Source organism: Trichomycterus rosablanca, chromosome 4, assembly GCF_030014385.1.
Source record: "Trichomycterus rosablanca isolate fTriRos1 chromosome 4, fTriRos1.hap1, whole genome shotgun sequence".
NCBI classification, from domain to species: Eukaryota; Metazoa; Chordata; class Actinopteri; order Siluriformes; family Trichomycteridae; genus Trichomycterus; species Trichomycterus rosablanca.
Window position 1 is genome coordinate 21,712,795 of NC_085991.1, and position 16,702 is coordinate 21,729,496.

General features: G+C 37.4%; 1 protein-coding gene across 2 annotated transcripts; it reads left to right on the forward strand.

Annotated features, from left to right (window-relative positions):
• Window positions 1-5,231: 5,231 nt before the first annotated feature.
• rgs20 (regulator of G protein signaling 20) lies at window positions 5,232-13,650 on the forward strand. Of its 2 annotated transcripts, none has more exons than XM_062993086.1 (5): window positions 5,232-5,311; window positions 7,666-7,841; window positions 10,957-11,046; window positions 11,925-12,159; window positions 13,175-13,650. In XM_062993086.1, the coding sequence occupies exons 1-5, from the start codon at window positions 5,249-5,251 to the stop codon at window positions 13,361-13,363; spliced, it is 753 nt and encodes a 250-aa protein (XP_062849156.1). In that variant the 5' UTR covers window positions 5,232-5,248; the 3' UTR covers window positions 13,364-13,650. The 2 variants fall into 2 exon arrangements, with proteins under 2 accessions (XP_062849156.1, XP_062849157.1); XM_062993087.1 differs by having other exon boundaries at window positions 10,969-11,046.
• Window positions 13,651-16,702: the final 3,052 nt, after the last annotated feature.

Genomic DNA, 16,702 nt, shown 5'->3' on the forward strand with positions numbered 1-16,702 from the left:
TGAGCAAACAATTGCCTTTAAAAAACAGAATAATCTCAGAATCTGAATCAGAATCACTTTATTTCGCCAGGTATGTTGCACATACGAGGAATTTGTTTTGGTGATACACACAATAATACACATAATAATACACATAATAGTACAGATAATTACAGTGGGGTCAAAAAGTATTTAGTCAGCCACTGATTGTGCAAGTTCTCCTACTTAGAAAGATGAGAGAGGTCTGTAATTTTCATCATAGGTACACTTCAACTATGAAAGACAAAATGAGAAAGAAAAATCAAGGAAATCACATTGTAGGATTTTTAAAGAATTTATTTGTAAATTATGGTGGAAAATAAGTATTTGGTCAATAACAAACAAGCAAGATTTCTGGCTCTCACAGACCTGTAACTTCTTCTTTAAGAAACTCTTCTGTCCTCCACTCGTTACCTGTATTAATGGCACCTGTTTGACCTCGTTATCTGTATAAAAGACACCTGTCCACAGCCTCAAACAGTCAGACTCCAAACTCAACCATGGCCAAGACCAAAGAGCTGTCGAAGGACAAAAGGAAGAAAATTGTAGACCTGCACCAGGCTGGGAAGAGTGAATCTAAAATAAGCAAGCAGGTTGGTGTGAATAAATCAACTGTGGGAGCAATTGTAAGACAATGAAGACATACAAGACCATTGATAATCTCCCTTGGGGTCAAGATCTCATCCCGTGGGGTCAAAATGATCATGAGAACGGTGAGCAAAAATCCTAGAACTACACGGAGGGACCTGATGAATGACCTGCAGAGAGCTGGGACCAAAGTAACAAAGGCTACCATCAGTAACACACTACGCCGAGAGGGACTCAAATCCTGCAGTGCCAGGCGTGTCCCCCTGCTTAAGCCAGTACATGTCCAGGCCCGTCTGAAATTTGCCAGAGAGCATATGGATGATCCAGAAGAGGATTGGGAGAATATCATGTGGTCAGATGAAACCAAAATGGAACTTTTTTGGTAAAAACTCAACTCATCGTGTTTGGAGGAAGAATGCTGAAGAACACCATACCTACTGTGAAGCATGGGGGTGGAAACATCATGCTTTGGGGCTGTTTTTCTGCAAAGGGGACAGGACGACTGATCCGTGTTAAGGGAAGAATGAACGGGGCCATGTATCGTGAGATTTTAAGCCAAAACCTCCTTCCATCAGTGAGAGCATTGAAGATGGAACGTGGCTGGGTCTTCCAGCATGACAATGGTCCCAAACACACCGCTCGGGCAACGAAGGAGTGGCTCCGTAAAAAGCATTTCAAGGTCCTGGAGTGGCCTAGCCAGTCTCCAGACCTCAACCCCATAGAAAATTTGTGGAGTCCGTGTTGCCCAGCGACAGCCCCAAAACATCACTGCTCTAGAGGAGATCTGCATGGAGGAATGGGCCAAAATACCAGCTACAGTGTGTGCAAACCTGGTGAAGACTTACAGGAAACGTTTCACCTCTGTCATTGCCAACAAAAATTATGTTACAAAGTATTGAGTTGAACTTTTGTTATTGACCAAATACTTATTTTCCACCATAATTTACAAATAAATTCTTTAAAAATCCTATGTGATTTCCTGGATTTTTTTTTTTCTCATTTTGTCTCTCATAGTTGAAGTGTACCTATGATGAAAATTACAGACCTCTCTCATCTTTCTAAGTAGGAGAACCTGCACAATCAGTGGCTGACTAAATACTTTTTGACCCCACTGTATACACATAATACACATGTATGACATGTATGAGCATGTTAACAGTCCGTGTGCTGTCTGGTCTGTTAAATAAGTATTAACCAAGGGAGCAACTGTGGTTAAGAATTGTTACAGCTCTTGGAAAAAAGCTGTTAGCATGTCTGGTTGTGTTCGTTTTTATTGTCCTGAGTAATCTGAACATGTAGCAAAGTTCTCTTTGACAAGATTGAGACGAAAACTTAAGTTGTTTGGATGATAAAATGTAATTCAACAAACACCAAAAAACAGATGTTTGAAGACAGACGTTGATGTCCACAATCAAGTTTTATGTTGTTGTAGACTTAGCCCTATTGTACGAAATCAAATCTAGTCCTGTTGTACCTAGCAAATCATTGTCAATTTCCATTTGCACAAGGGTACTCGTAAAAATAGGAGCTCTCTGAAGGTGAGCGTGATTCACAGAGCAAATACGCCACAATAACTGTAGGTTAGCCTTGTTGTCTTTCATTTTCGTAGCCTTGTCAAAGTTTTTCATGTTTTTCACAGCACTGATTTAATAAAATTGGGGTTTAAAATATGGCACTTGTATAGTCGCACTCCAGTGGCGATGCTGTTTGACCAGTCAACGGTCTACACTTGGTCCTTGGTCAGGAAGGGTAACGAAATTCAGTACGGGAATTTATTGTGAACTTGTAGGTAAAAACAACCACCTACTACCTACAAACAACAACTACGTACCTAATGGTCCCGTAGTGTGCAGTGGAAAAGGGGTAATAAACACTTCTGTTTTTAAATATTGTACCTTAAAGCTGAACTGAATTTTGTTGCTGGGCATAAAGACAATTCATTTGTTTGTGTGTGTTTTTATTACATCACATACAGTACGAGTTAATCGTAATTGTGGAAACATGTGTATAGATCCACAGTGCCATCTAGAGCTTCTACATTAATTCCATATTTATGTTGCTATTTCTCTTTTTAACAAACTTTGTCTTTTTTTAACAAAAAATACCATTAAATACCAGATTAATAATGTCTACAATATTTAAGATACATTTATTGTAAAAAATATCTATTTTTGTTTCAAAATACTTTACAGAGTATTTATATACTAAATTTACAGAGTACCAGCAGATGTCAGTATTGCACTATGAGCAAAATGATCGTTTATGGTTTTGAATATAACTATTAAAATTATTAACATTTCAGTGTTCTGATTAAACAAACATGTTTCTTATTAAACGTTATAGGTTTTAAATATTGGGAAGAGAATTCAGATCATGCTTTACAGGACGAGCAGTGAGGAAAAAAGTATTAAAAGTAAATAAATAAATAAGTAAATGAATGATTAAACGAATAAAAAACTATGCAGTAAAATAAAAGCGTCGTTTAATCATTCATTTACTTATTTATTTATCTATATAAAATTCTTTATTCTGATCAGGGTCACAGCGGGCCTAGAGTCTAGCTGATAAAACTTCTTCAGAAGTAGACAACAGTACTGTAGTATGTACAGAAACCACTTTAAACTAGAGTATTCAGCCACATTTCATGTCACACACACAGCTTGTAGCCATGCAACCTCTAGAGACAAACACTGTCAGTAAAATGAGCTATAGTTAAGTGCTCAGTGACATTTATCATAACACTCATAGACACCCATAAGATGCCACCTTTTCCAGAAATTTACTCTATTACATTTATAGACAGCTAGAGCTTTACTTGTCTAAGTGCAACAACACCTCAGCTGTGAAATGACAGGCCACACAAGCACACAGAACAAAACTGTACTGTACAAAAATATTCATTATTTGCAAAAATTATAATACATTTCTGAGAACCAAACAGCTGGAATGACCAGCAGAACAGAATCTGTTATCTGGAACCTAAGGATTGCCTGAAGTAGTGTAAAGCACCCTGCTATCAGACTCTGGAGAAGTAGAAATGCATTCCCCTATCTGGCAGAATCTGGATTTAGCAAATACTAGAGAATGCTTTGCTAAAGTGTGGTGAAAGAAGAATAAAAGGTCTGCAATAATCCTGCTGGTCCCATAGTTCTAGTGAAGGGAAGGAAAATTTAAAGCTACAACATACAATGACATTTCAGACCTAGATGCTTACAATGGTATAGCCTTGAGTTTGGAGGAGACTGCTTCCTGAATCACAAATTTGTGGTATGCTTCCACATTGATAATGAATGGTTGCATATTGTTTTGTGTGACCAAAATCATAAGGGATTCTTCTGTGGCACAGTTTTACTTAGCAAACGGTCGGTTTGAAGTTCTAGACAGATAAATGTACTAATTGTTACTAGATTTGAGTGAGCAAGTAAATTTGTGAGTGTTTGCTGCTCTAATATGGATATGACCCTGACCAGGATGAAGCATTTAGTGACAAATAATGGATGAATAAGAAAATTCTGTGAAATATGCACTTTTTATATTAGTTCCTACAAAAACAACAGTGGTACATGTGAGGAGTATGTTTGGTGGGGCTATGATTATGTCTTTTCAATTTTAAGCCTTTAAAATGTAACCACTGGCCAAAATAGTTGGCGTTGGCCTTGATTCATGCATCCCCTGTCCCACTGTATGTCTGTTATGTACATCATATAGTCTGAAGTATGCATCCTATTACTAAACCATGACCCTCTTTTTATGCTTTAACAGCCTCCACTCCTCTGGTATGGCTTTCCACAAGAATCTGAATAAGTCTGTGAGAATGTGTGCCTATTCCATTTAAAAGCATTTATAAAGGTCAAGTGATGATTTTGGACAACATTTAATTTATCCCAGATGTGTTCAGTGGGGTTAAAGTCAGGTCTCTGAGCAAGCTACTAAAGTTCCTGCAAACCAAAAATGTTTAAACATATCTATGTAGACCTTTGTGCGCATGGCCTTTCCCGCTAGAACAGGGTCTTCCAGAAATGGGAATCATAAAATGTTTCATAAATCTTTATATTTTTTCATATAAATGTATTATAAACCTGTCAGCAAAGGATGTGGCTAAAACCTGATCTCAGAAATAAGAACAGGTGTCTGCATACTTCTGGCCATATAGTACATATAGTGTTTTTACAATGCAAGCAGTTTAGGATGAAGGGCCTTGATTAGGGACCCAGTGGTGGCAATTTCACGCTGGTAAGGCTTAAACCAGTTATCAGCTGATCAACAGTCAATACTCCTGTACCGTTTCATTCGTACCAACCGTTTCATCTTGATCAGGGTTGCTGCGGGTCCGGATCAAAAAGAAACCCTTGGCGCAGGGCAGAAATACCCTGAACAGGTGACTAATCCAATTGTCTCTGTGATTCCAACTCAGATCCCATCGATGATGGGCTGGCGTAATAGACCGACCAACATAAATAAAAATAATGTAATTAAAGATTTTTGTTGTTATTATTATAGTGTAGTGTTAGAGAGGAACAGAAGGTGCAGGACACACCGCGTCGTTGATATGCAGCGGATTTTACGCTACCGCCAGCGCGAATTAAGGGAGGCGCGCATGCGCACTGACAGAAGCGGCCGGTATTTTAAAAAAAGAACCCTTATGCCGACCGATGTAATCAAGGGGAAGAATTATCTCTTATCTCTGGGCATACATGGTGAAACTGTAAGTATGGGCATGACGCTGTCTTTTTCTATGTGCAGAAATGTCAATGTCAGTAGCGAGGTTTGGGTTTTTTAGGTTTAGAAGAGACATGGCATGTGTGAGGTCGGGTTCCTGTGGTAGAGCTAGCTTCCTCCCGGTGAAGAGAGAGGATGCTGGAACCCTGCACTGCTGCCTCTTTTACGTTCAGAACATCGTTATACAGGGCAGCTTGTGCTGTTACACCTGTTACCTGATCTGCTGCTAATACACATCTTCCACCTTTGTAAAAATCTGGTCTTTCTGTATCAATAATGCTGATTCCGTTTTTTCCTCATCTACAAGCCATGTCAGTACATTTATACAGACTATACACGAATGCACGAATCTCTGTGTTAGTATATGTCTAAAATGTCTGTTAATGATAATCAACACAGTGTTGATTATGGACCGGATGGTAGTGATCGGTGATGAAGAGCACTGACTGCAGTTAGAGATGCGCCCCCACCTCCTCCTCCTCTTCCTCCACCTCCTAACTAAATACTCCAACATATTTGCAAAACCCAGTTTTCACTAAACACATTGTGTTAATAACCCAGCTGCAAAGACTGAGGAACCATGTAGGTGTTAATTAAGCTATGGCCATTTTTCTGCCTAATGGAACTTCCAGTCATTTATTTGATTGCTCTTCTGATGTCAGAACACAGCAGCGATGCATCAGTGACAGATCTGCTCTACTTCTATTCTATTCTGTTCAATTCTAGTCTATTCTTATCATGAAATAGTTTATTCTCATCAGGTAGTCTCTGTAGGCCATTAACAGTAAGAATTCAAAATGTATACGAAAAAAAACGTAACCTCTTTACTGCTGTGCAGTAGTGAACCTTTACTTTTACCCCCCCCCCCCCCCCCCCCAACCATCCCCAGAATGTATCATAAATTTATTAAATATAATTAAATATAATGTAAATATTTGTTATGAAGTGTTTCAGGTAACATTTTGTCCCATTCTTCCTGCAAACATGTCTTAAGATGTGCAACAGTACGGGGTTGTTGTTGCCACATATTTTGTTTTAAAATTCTCTTCTTTATTGTATATTAGAAGTCAAAATTACCTTTGCCAATGGGAACTGACACAACTCCATACCATGACAGACCCAGGCTGATAACAGTCTGGATGGTCCTTTTCGTATTTGGTCAGGAGCACATTTCTTCCAAAAAATAACAGAAATACTTATCCATTTGACTACAATACACAGTTCCACTGTGTGATGGTCCATACCAGATGTCTCCAAGGCCATATAACTTGACGCAGCTTCTGGACATAATTAACCTAAAGCTTTTTTTGCACCGTAAAGTTTTAAGTGGCATTTGTAAATGTAACTCCGTATTGTAGAGCTTGACAAAGGTTTGCTGAAGTAATCCCTCACCCATGTGGTTATATCAGCTATTGATGAATTGATGGTTCTTGATGCAGTGCTGTCTGAGAGATCATCTAATATCCTGTCTCAACTTTCTGTAATGTGTTGCCATCCTGAAATGCAAGAATTGATGGATATTAATAAATGAAATTAAGTTGACCAATCAAAATATGAAATACTCTGTGTTTATATTGTCTGCGATAAAATTAAAGTTAAACTAAATGTAAAAAAAAAAACACGTTCTTTTACATTTTCTTTTATACTGTTGCAAGTTTTTCTAACAATTCAGCGTTGTAAATTTTCAGATAATACGTTTCCTAAATGGTCCATATTGTGCCGTTATTTAGTTTGTCTGTTTAAACTCTTAGTGATATCTAACCGGGCTTGAAAATAAATGCTTTTGACAACATTAAGTCGATCAGGATAAAGCATCTACAGAACTTAATAAAAAAACGATGAGCCAATGCTAATGCATTGTGGCTTCTTTTCAGGATCAATCAAACACATAATATTGCTAATGAAAACAATGACAAGCATGAAATACGAAAAGAAGCAGATGTGCTACTTTGCAAAAAAGAGAGAGAGAAAAAAGAAATAAAAAGAGATATTACATGGTTTGTGGGGGAGTGTGGTGTAAGACATGTTAGACCAGTTTATTTATGGCTAGTTGAAACATCCCTATGCACAAAGCTTTACCATTGTTTATTATCTCATGTGCAGAAATTTAATTATTTTAACCCATTCATTATCAAGCAAAGCCACTATATAAATATAAATCATCACCACCTTCGTGTTAATTCCTAGAAGCACCTGAAAATGTATGAAAACCCACGTAAAAAATCGCTTTCCATCTTCTCACCCTTGCAAAACAAGTTAATGATCTAATTTGTGGTGAGACTGTGGTTTAGAGTGCTTGTGGATTTGCAGACGTGTCTCAGTTGTCAGTTTCTTTTGCAGCCCATGGGATCAAAAAGGATGGAGATGCGAAAGAGGCAGATGTCGGGGCAGCAGGAGCTGGTGGCAGGAGGCACAACGGTGGGCACAGTGCCAACCCAGCATGAGCAGCCTGGCCAGGGAAACCGTCCCTCCAATGCTTGCTGCTTCTGCTGGTGCTGCTGCTGCAGCTGTTCATGGTATGAAGCTTCTCATTCCTTCACACCAAAATTGCATCTGTATGTTGCCAAAGGCTTGAGCTTGAGTCATTGCTAAGATTTTAATGAAGTGTGTCAGATGGTTTATTGCTAAGCTGGGGGTGGCTCGGTGGGTAGCACTGTTCCCTCACAGCAAGAAGGTCCTGGGTTTGATTCCCAGGTGGAGCGGTTCAGGTCCTTTCTGTGTGGGGTTTCCTCTGGGAGCGCCTCCCACAGTCCAAAGACGTGCAAGTGAGGTGAATTGGAGATACAAAATCGTTCATGACTGTGTTTGACATTAAACTTGAACTGGTGAATCTTGTGTAACACCACAGTGTGTAAAACATGATGTTAAAAATCCTAATAAATAAATAAACATCCCTGGTGAAAAGTGTTTGGTGGTCAACCAGCAGTGGATTTATATGGTCCATCAGATACAGATAGTTAACACTTATTGCAAATGTGTATTTGGGACATTAGCTGAATATGTATGTGTGTGTATGTGTGTGTGTGTGGGGGGGGGGGGGGGGGGGGTGTCAGTTTTGTACAGTTCAATTTAAAATGTATCTGATTGACTTTCTGTAGGACAAAGTTTATAATAGTAACACAGTGTTAACAACACCATTACAGAAGCATGTATTAGCCATGACCAGCTGAAAAATTGGGTGGGTGGGCTAAATTGTCCTGGTTTTATTGCAGAGGTCAATAAATGTGTATTTGCAACATTCACATCACATGAGGCATAATGATTCCTCATTCTTATTTGACTGGTGGAGATCAAAGAGACGGAGAAAGATATTACAGTGTTTTTGTTCTGTTTTGGAGGGGACAATGTATAGCTCATTTTTTCTCCTAGTTTAGTTGTTTTTATTTTTTTTATTTCGCTATCACATAGCAACTACCAACCAAGGATTCTAATGGCAAACCTGGCTCCACATGAAACACATTGAAACACATAAAAGCCAGCCGCCCTCTTTTAAATTCTGGCTCAAGCTAAATCATTGTGCAGAGCTACACATTTGGACGAGGGTGGTGTCTCTCTCAGCCAAAAAGAAGAAATCAATTTAACTTTCTGGGTCTTCCAAACAGGCTCAAATTCGTGATCCACTTATGATAAAGTATACACTCTATTGTTGTGCCACTGCTGAGTCCTTGTTGTAGTATTCATTTACTTTGTTTCCTTGTAAATATTTAACACAAACTATGATATTAGTTAACATTATGAAACATTGGGTTGTATTGACCAGTGAGCCAATTTTAAAAGCTTTTTCTCTCTTTTTAAAAGATTTTCTCAATGTGAGCTTAATTGTAGTGTTAGTGTAAAAAGTAAATAGATGATGCAGTGCCATGTGACCAGTCAAACTGATTGTATCGTTTTTATAGAACACATGGAACATAGATTATATATTGATCATGCTGTGACAGTGTTGCTCAAATCATATATGATTGTTTCTCTAACAATATCCCAGTAGCCAAATGTATCTGTTAATAGCTCTGTATTAATGGACTGTAAAGATGCAACTCCCTCTGCAACTTAGGCAACCCACTGTGGGGTCCTAAGGTTGGAACAGACATTTTAAGGTGCCACTAAGCTTTCAAGTGGCACATAAGTAAATATTGTTGCAGATGTTACCACTAATGTCGATAATTATTTTGGTAAAAATGCAACTGTGCTGGTATTTGTTCTACTGTATATCTCATTAGCTAGGTGTAATGCTAAGTAGCAAGCTAGTGCCCTGTGTATTTGTATGTGTATTATTCTTGAAAGATTCAACTTCATTTCTACTAGATGTGTATTAAGATATATTTTAAAGGGTTTAAAACACAACTTGGAAATTTATACATGTTCTTAATCTCTATGATCAGCCTAAAAGAACAAAAAGGCATCATTTACAATGTTTAGTTATACATGGTTTTTTAAATCATTGTCATTGTTTTTGCCCTTTTTTCTCCCAATCAATTTGTTTCCAATTCCCCTGATTGTAATACACCTGCTGTTTGTACCACCCCTGGCCTGAATGAGAAGAGATCACATATCTATTATTGCCCACTGCTTCTTTTCACCTGCCAGATAGATTTCACCTGCTCTGTGATTTCCCCCATCCATCAAGTAGGTGCATCTATCAGCCTGCTCAGGCTGCATTTGCAGCAAAACCCACTCAACCTCCCACAGTGACGAACCCACTCAACCTCCCTCCCTCAAACATAGACAGTTATGCTCAACCAGGTCTGAGATTCCAACTTTGAGAGCTTGAGATCTCAGCCGTGGTGGGCTTGTGCCCCACCCAAACATCAGGATTTTTTTAATGGCCAAATCAAATGTCTTTACGACTTGTTGGTTGAAAGCTGATACTTTCTCTGATTGTGTTAGCCTTTTTGTGGGATGAGTGAGCATATAAAACAAAATAGCTCATAGTTGGGAGATTTTTTAATAGGACGTTTGTCTTTTAAAAATGAGCCAAAGCGCAATGTCAAGTGAAACACTAAAGTGGTTTGAAAGTTCTGATAAAAAACACATCAAACATCTTTGGCAAGTTGTCAGTATTGCTGTATGCCACTGCTAACCACCTTACCTTCATCACAAAACTGAGACAAAATTAAGAAAAATGGCTTAATCAAATACTGAAAAGTGTATACAGAGAAAAGATTCTTATGTTTAAGTATAGTTCCTTTTTTACCTTTTAGGAGCTTTATTTGCAAGTGCATAACAAACTAAGTAACAAACCTCATGCCTCAGACTAAAGAACTGATTAAAATAATTAGTTAATTATACCATAAGTCAGAAAATATAAACTACATAGCTACCCATGCATTTTCATATAAAATAACCACATAGAAAAATGCTGTAGTGAAATATGCATGCATAAATACTGAAAACGCTGCTGAAAATGATTTTATCCATAACGGATTTTACACTGTTCAGCTGCTAGGTCAAGCTGGACACACACCCTGGTTTATGCTGACTGTTTTGAAATAGGCCAATCAGATTCTTGGGGGAGGTACTCAGCATTACAGACTGCAAAGCCTCTCAGATGATATTTGTGGCACCGTTGTCCTTACTGCTTGCTTGTGTCCTGTAGTCTGTGTCTGGGATCATGATGTGCTTACTACCTTGCAGTCTCACTGTTAGGAATGAAGACAGGGAGGAGAGGATCCTGACAACTTCATACAACGAAAAAACTGAGGACCCTGATGACTGCGAGGACAGGTTGGTTACTCCATGATTGAATTTCAATAAATCTCAATAGGACTTTATTGCAGAATGTGAAAAATTGCATATTTCATTATTAAATGGTCTGAGGGAGGTTGTTGTGTTTAATATTTTAAGTATATTTAAGTTTATTATATTAAGTGTAGGGCAGCACGGCACAGCTGATAAAGTAAGAGTTTGGGTACCTGGGTTCAATCCTTGTTTTTGGTCACTGACTGTAAGGATGAATAAACAGGTTTGGGAATGTAGCCATTTTTTGTGTCCAAGTGGGCTTTCTTCTGGGCTGCTGTAAAATTTCCTCTTTTTTTTATATAATTATTATTATTTACTGTTCTGGTGTTGTAAAGTGACCCTGAGTTTGTAAAAGGGGCTATATACGTAAAAATGTTGTTATTATTATTAATGAATAATAATAAAAATGTATTTATTCTTTATTAAATGTGAGTCTGTGTTGCCCTTAAGCAAATTGGCACACTGTCCAGGGTGCATTCTTACCTTGCACCCAGCGTTTGTGAATGGCATCTGACCCAACTTGACTCTGATCAGGATGTAGCACTAAAAATGATTACATAAATAAAGGGTAAATATTGTTATGCTGTTGTAATGCAAGTTTAAAGCAGTTCCAATTAAGTATTTTAGTGCATCAAACTATGCTTGATAATATTTAGGTATATTAAGTATATATTTTTTTGCCAGCATGTGCCCAGCTTTACTCCACATACAACAGATACATAAGATAAATAAGATAAATTTCTTCCTCGAGCAGTTAAGTAAACAGCTGGAGAGGAAAATTTTAATGCATAAGCTGCATGTTGTACATACACTCACTGTATTTTTTTTAAATAATAAAATAAATCTCCCTATATTTTTGGCAGTCCCAAGCCAACTATGGATGAAGTGTGCTCATGGGGGCAATCCTTTGACAAACTAATGCATTGCCCTGCTGGTCGCCGTGCCTTCCGACAATTTCTGCGCACTGAGTTCAGCGAAGAGAACATGCTGTTCTGGCTGGCCTGCGAGGAGTTCTGCAAGGAGACCAATAAGAGTGTTATCGAGGAGAAAGCACGCATCATATATGAGGATTACATTTCCATCCTCTCTCCCAAAGAGGTATGTGGGGTTTTGGGTATGCAAATGGCAGCATTAACTATAGTAGAAAAACAAACACTTGTCCAGATAAATACTACTGTATATAATTACAGTATGTACACTCTCTATTACTTTCTAAAATACACTGTACGCCTCAAAGCATGTGTTTATTCTATTTAAAATATCAGGGAATCCAGAAATGCTGAGTGTGTCCATTTAGTCAAAAGAGTATTTGTGAGATTTGACCTTGATGTTTGAAGAAAAAAAGCCTGGCTTGCATCACAAATGTGTTGAAGGGGGTTGAGGTCAGGGCTCTGTGTAAGCCACTGACAATCCTTTTACACCAAACTTTTACAACAAACAATGGGTGTGGCTAAAACATACAGATACATAATCAGAGAGGTTTCTAAAAAAACATCATTGAAGTTATTTTGACGTTGGGCCATAATAATCACCAGAACAGCTTTTATGTGTCTTTCCATAGATTCAATATTTGCACTGGGGGAAGGTAACACTATTTTTTATTATGAAGGGGGTGAAGAAAATATCTTTTGCTTTTTTAAAACAGGTTCTTTCTTGTTTGCACACCTGTTTGCACACCGGTCCATAAAGAGTTTTTTTTGGTGAGTTTGGTGTAGAGAAACTCTAGTGGCCTGCACTGAGCCTTGAACTCAACCCCACTGAACACCTGTGATTTGAAAAGTTGATTCAGGACCAGCTTTCTTGTCCATTTGCTCAACAATCTGCAGGGTGAAAATAGACACCTGGAAGCAAAAGGTTATAAATAATACAAAGTAAGCACCTGTACTTTCTTACTTTTTATTTCAGGAATTAATACCCCCTCCAAAAAGTAATAAATTATCTGAATTTGGTGGCATTTTAATATTAAATATTTCTATCTATTTATAAAGGTTACAGTTTGTTTATGCAACTTTAGTCATAAAATAAATGAATTGCCAGCCCATAACAGAGGAGGCACAGCAGATAGGTTTGAAACACACCTGCATTAATTGAGTTTGATTTTCTGCCTCTCCAGGTGAGTCTGGACTCTCGTGTCCGGGAGGTTATAAACAAGAACATGCTGGAGCCCACATCTCACACCTTTGATGATGCCCAGCTCCAGATTTACACACTAATGCAAAGAGACTCTTATCCACGCTTCATGAACTCCTACGTCTACAAAAACCTCCTGAAAAGTGTCTCGGAGCAATCTCCAGAATCCTAAATCCCTGTGATCCTACTCCAGTTCCCTCCTTTTTCTTCCTTCCTCTTTTCTTTACGTAGTGTTTAAAAAGGATCTCGGTGCGGGTCCTCCCAGGGATTTTACAGCATTAGAGATCTGTACCTGAAAAAGACACTCAGGTCTCCAGGTCACTGGATTTTAAACAATGTCTCAAATTTCCTGAGGGCTCAACACCACAAGTACTGCTACACATCAACAACGCAAGAAGCTCCAAAGGATTCTCAATGCGTTCTCATGTTTTTAAGAAAAAATATATTTTATTTGTTGGATTTCTTTTATTTATTTATTTTTTGTAATCTGTTTGTAAGTTGATTTTCAGTGTGGTCTATTTACAGTACACACCACATATATATTTATTAATTATTTATTTGGATGTACATTTAATAGAATATTTTTGAAAAAGGGATTCATAATGCTCACTCACATGCTCAGTACTGACACCGCGTACAAGAATCAAAGCTCAAGTCAAGGCAACGTCAGCTTTACTCACAGGAAACTGTGCTGTACTGTAATGTTTCACTACCTGCTATCATTATTACTAGTATGTCTTTTGGCATCATTATGATAAAATTATTTATCATGGGAAAGGATGTGTCATAAATGTGGACTGAGTGAAAATGAATATTAAGCTTTTTATATTTAATTCCAGAAGTGTGAATTGGCTGGCAGCACAGTGGCATAGCTGGCAGAGTGGGTACTTTACAGTAATATGGGTCCTGGATACTGGATTTCGCATGTCTGACTGCCCTAAATTGACCATAAGTGTTAGTTTTAGACTTCCAAACTTTAGACCTGTTATGACCCTGAAAAATAAACAGCTGAATCTGAGAATGAAGGGATTGGCACCCTGTAGTTATGTTAATACGCTATTTAATACAGTTGTATGTTATTTGGCACTTAAGCTTAGTCCAGGTTAAAATAGAAATAGCTTAAAGAAGGGCATGTGCTTTTCGCCACTGTAAAAATGTGAAAATGTACTATTTAAGAGACTCAAGCGTTCAATACTGGAAGCTTGTTATTCTTTAAATAATTAGAATAACATACATTTGTAATTTAGTTGTGCAAATTTGCTACTTGATTGATAGGTAGTTTGAATATACTGGAATCATTCAGTCACTTATTAATGTAAAAAATAAATAGATAAAAGGTAAACCAGTAGCTTTACTAAATAATCATCTTTTAATTGTACATAAATGCCCTTAGTTTCTTATTGTAGAAGAGTAACAGTAATTAGACAATATAACAAGAATGAGACAACTTTACAGCTGGTGGAAGGGTCCTGGTAAATTGTGTTTGATCCTTGCCAGTGCATGTTCTGGTAGGTGAAAGGAAACCAGAGTGCTCAGAGTACCAAAAAGCAAGGATCAAACACATGTATCCCAAGTCTATGTGGGTCTCCTCCAGATATTCCATTTTTTCCACATGGGTGAATTGGTTACTAGTTCTAAAGGTCTAATACTATAGTTTACTTACTCACAAGCGGGGCAAAGTATTAGACCTGTAGACCTAGTAACCAATTCACCCATGTGGAAAAAATGGAATATCTGGATGAGACCCACAAAGACTTGTGGATACATACAAAACTCCTTGTAGACAGTGACCGAAAGCCAGGATTGAACCCATATCCCCTTCTTCTCAGAAACCCTTTATAGGGGTAAACAGGTGTGTTAGAGCAGGAAAACTCAACAATAAGTGGTACAGAGGGGTATGAGAAACAGCACTGATGAACACTGGTATCCCAGACTCAGATTTTCTGCTTACGTAGGACTTAATATGACACCAAAGTAGCCAGGTCTAGTTAACTGTGTTACAACTGGAAATTGAGTTGCCATTTAAAAATGTTTATTTAATTATTTTTGTAGTTAATTATTTTGTTGCCTGACTCTGTTGTCGCACAAAGACAAGATCCTCACTTGGGAAAGTGCCTTGACATTGAATTGTGTGACATCTCTATTATGGCAATAGTTGAATCCAACTCTTGCTGTGGAAATAGTCTCTGGGCCTTTGAATAATTTCTCACATGATTTGTCCTGATTGTACTCCTGAAATTAATTCTTGCACTTCAGGTCTATTATTCTTTGTTTTGTTTTAATTTTATTGTCTGTATTCACAGTATTTAAAGGAAAAGTGTATGAGATTAGGATCATTTATAATGCTGGCTGATCAAGTTTAGATATGCTCCTGCCGGTATGTATTATACAGAAATATTTCTACAGTACAACTCAGTATGTGAGATCTGAGCTAATGGATTCACCACATAGATCAACCTCAAGTCTAACCCAACTGTCTGAAGTGATACTGCCTATATTTTTTCCATTTTTTGTTCGTGTGGTGAAGTACACAAGAGTGTTATTTTCCAACCAGTTTACAAAAACAATACATTTTTAAATTACTTATATTTGAAGGTTTACAGTCATTTCTGTTCTAGTCAACTGAGAAAATGTATATTTGGGCATTTAAATGATTTAAGATGAAATAAAGCACAATAATTTTAGTGCTCTGGTGTGTTTTCTTTATACAAGGACTAAAAAAGGACTTTATTTTCTATAAATTAGAATGTTGTTCACACTTTAAACATAGTGTGGATATTCATTCTCCAACCATTCTGTTAAAAACCCTATACTAATACAGTAGACCCTTGACTTACGAATTTAATTGGTTCCAAAGGGCTGTTCTTAAGTCAAAATGTTTGTTAGTTAAACCTATTTTTCCCATAAGAAATAATGTAAATAGAATTAATCAGTGCCAGACCTCCCAAACCACCCCCTTACCTAACCTTTCTTATGTCTTAAATGGTCTTTTTTGTTATGAATACAACTATATTTTCCCTTAAATCTTAAATAATAGAATAGACATTACTGTAATAAACAATAATGAACAACAATACACAGTAGTACTGTACATAAAACACACATTACATTTCAGTACAGTACGTGTGCTGTACCATACACCATAATATAAAATTCTTTTTATATAAAATTTATCTACCAGAAACAACAATAACTTTCACGAATTTCTGTTCGTAATCCGAAATTTTTTCGTACGTTAAGTTGAAAAAGATCATTCGTAACCCGAAATGTTCGTATGGTAAACCGTTCGTAACTCAAGGGTCTACTGTACTGTGAAGGAATACCTATTGCTCTTAGAACATCCTGTATTCTTTGTGGCATAGATTCCAGAAGATGTTCTATTGTGGAATTATTTCTTTAAGATTTTGGGCAATTCTGACCTGATTGCATATTATAATTGCTGCAGATTAATCACCTGCACATTTGTACAATAAATATGTTCTGTCACATCTCAGGGGCACTCAATTAAATT

What these genes read in the sequence shown, in the direction of transcription:
- rgs20 (XM_062993086.1), top strand. Translation starts at nt 5,249, where the DNA reads ATGCCGACCGATGTAATCAAGGGGAAGAATTATCTCTTATCTCTGGGC. An exon ending in TGGGCATACATGGTGAAACT is followed by an intron (nt 5,312 to 7,665) that starts GTAAGTATGGGC and finishes TTTCTTTTGCAG; the next exon opens with CCCATGGGATCAAAAAGGAT. An exon ending in CCTGATGACTGCGAGGACAG is followed by an intron (nt 11,047 to 11,924) that starts GTTGGTTACTCC and finishes TATTTTTGGCAG; the next exon opens with TCCCAAGCCAACTATGGATG.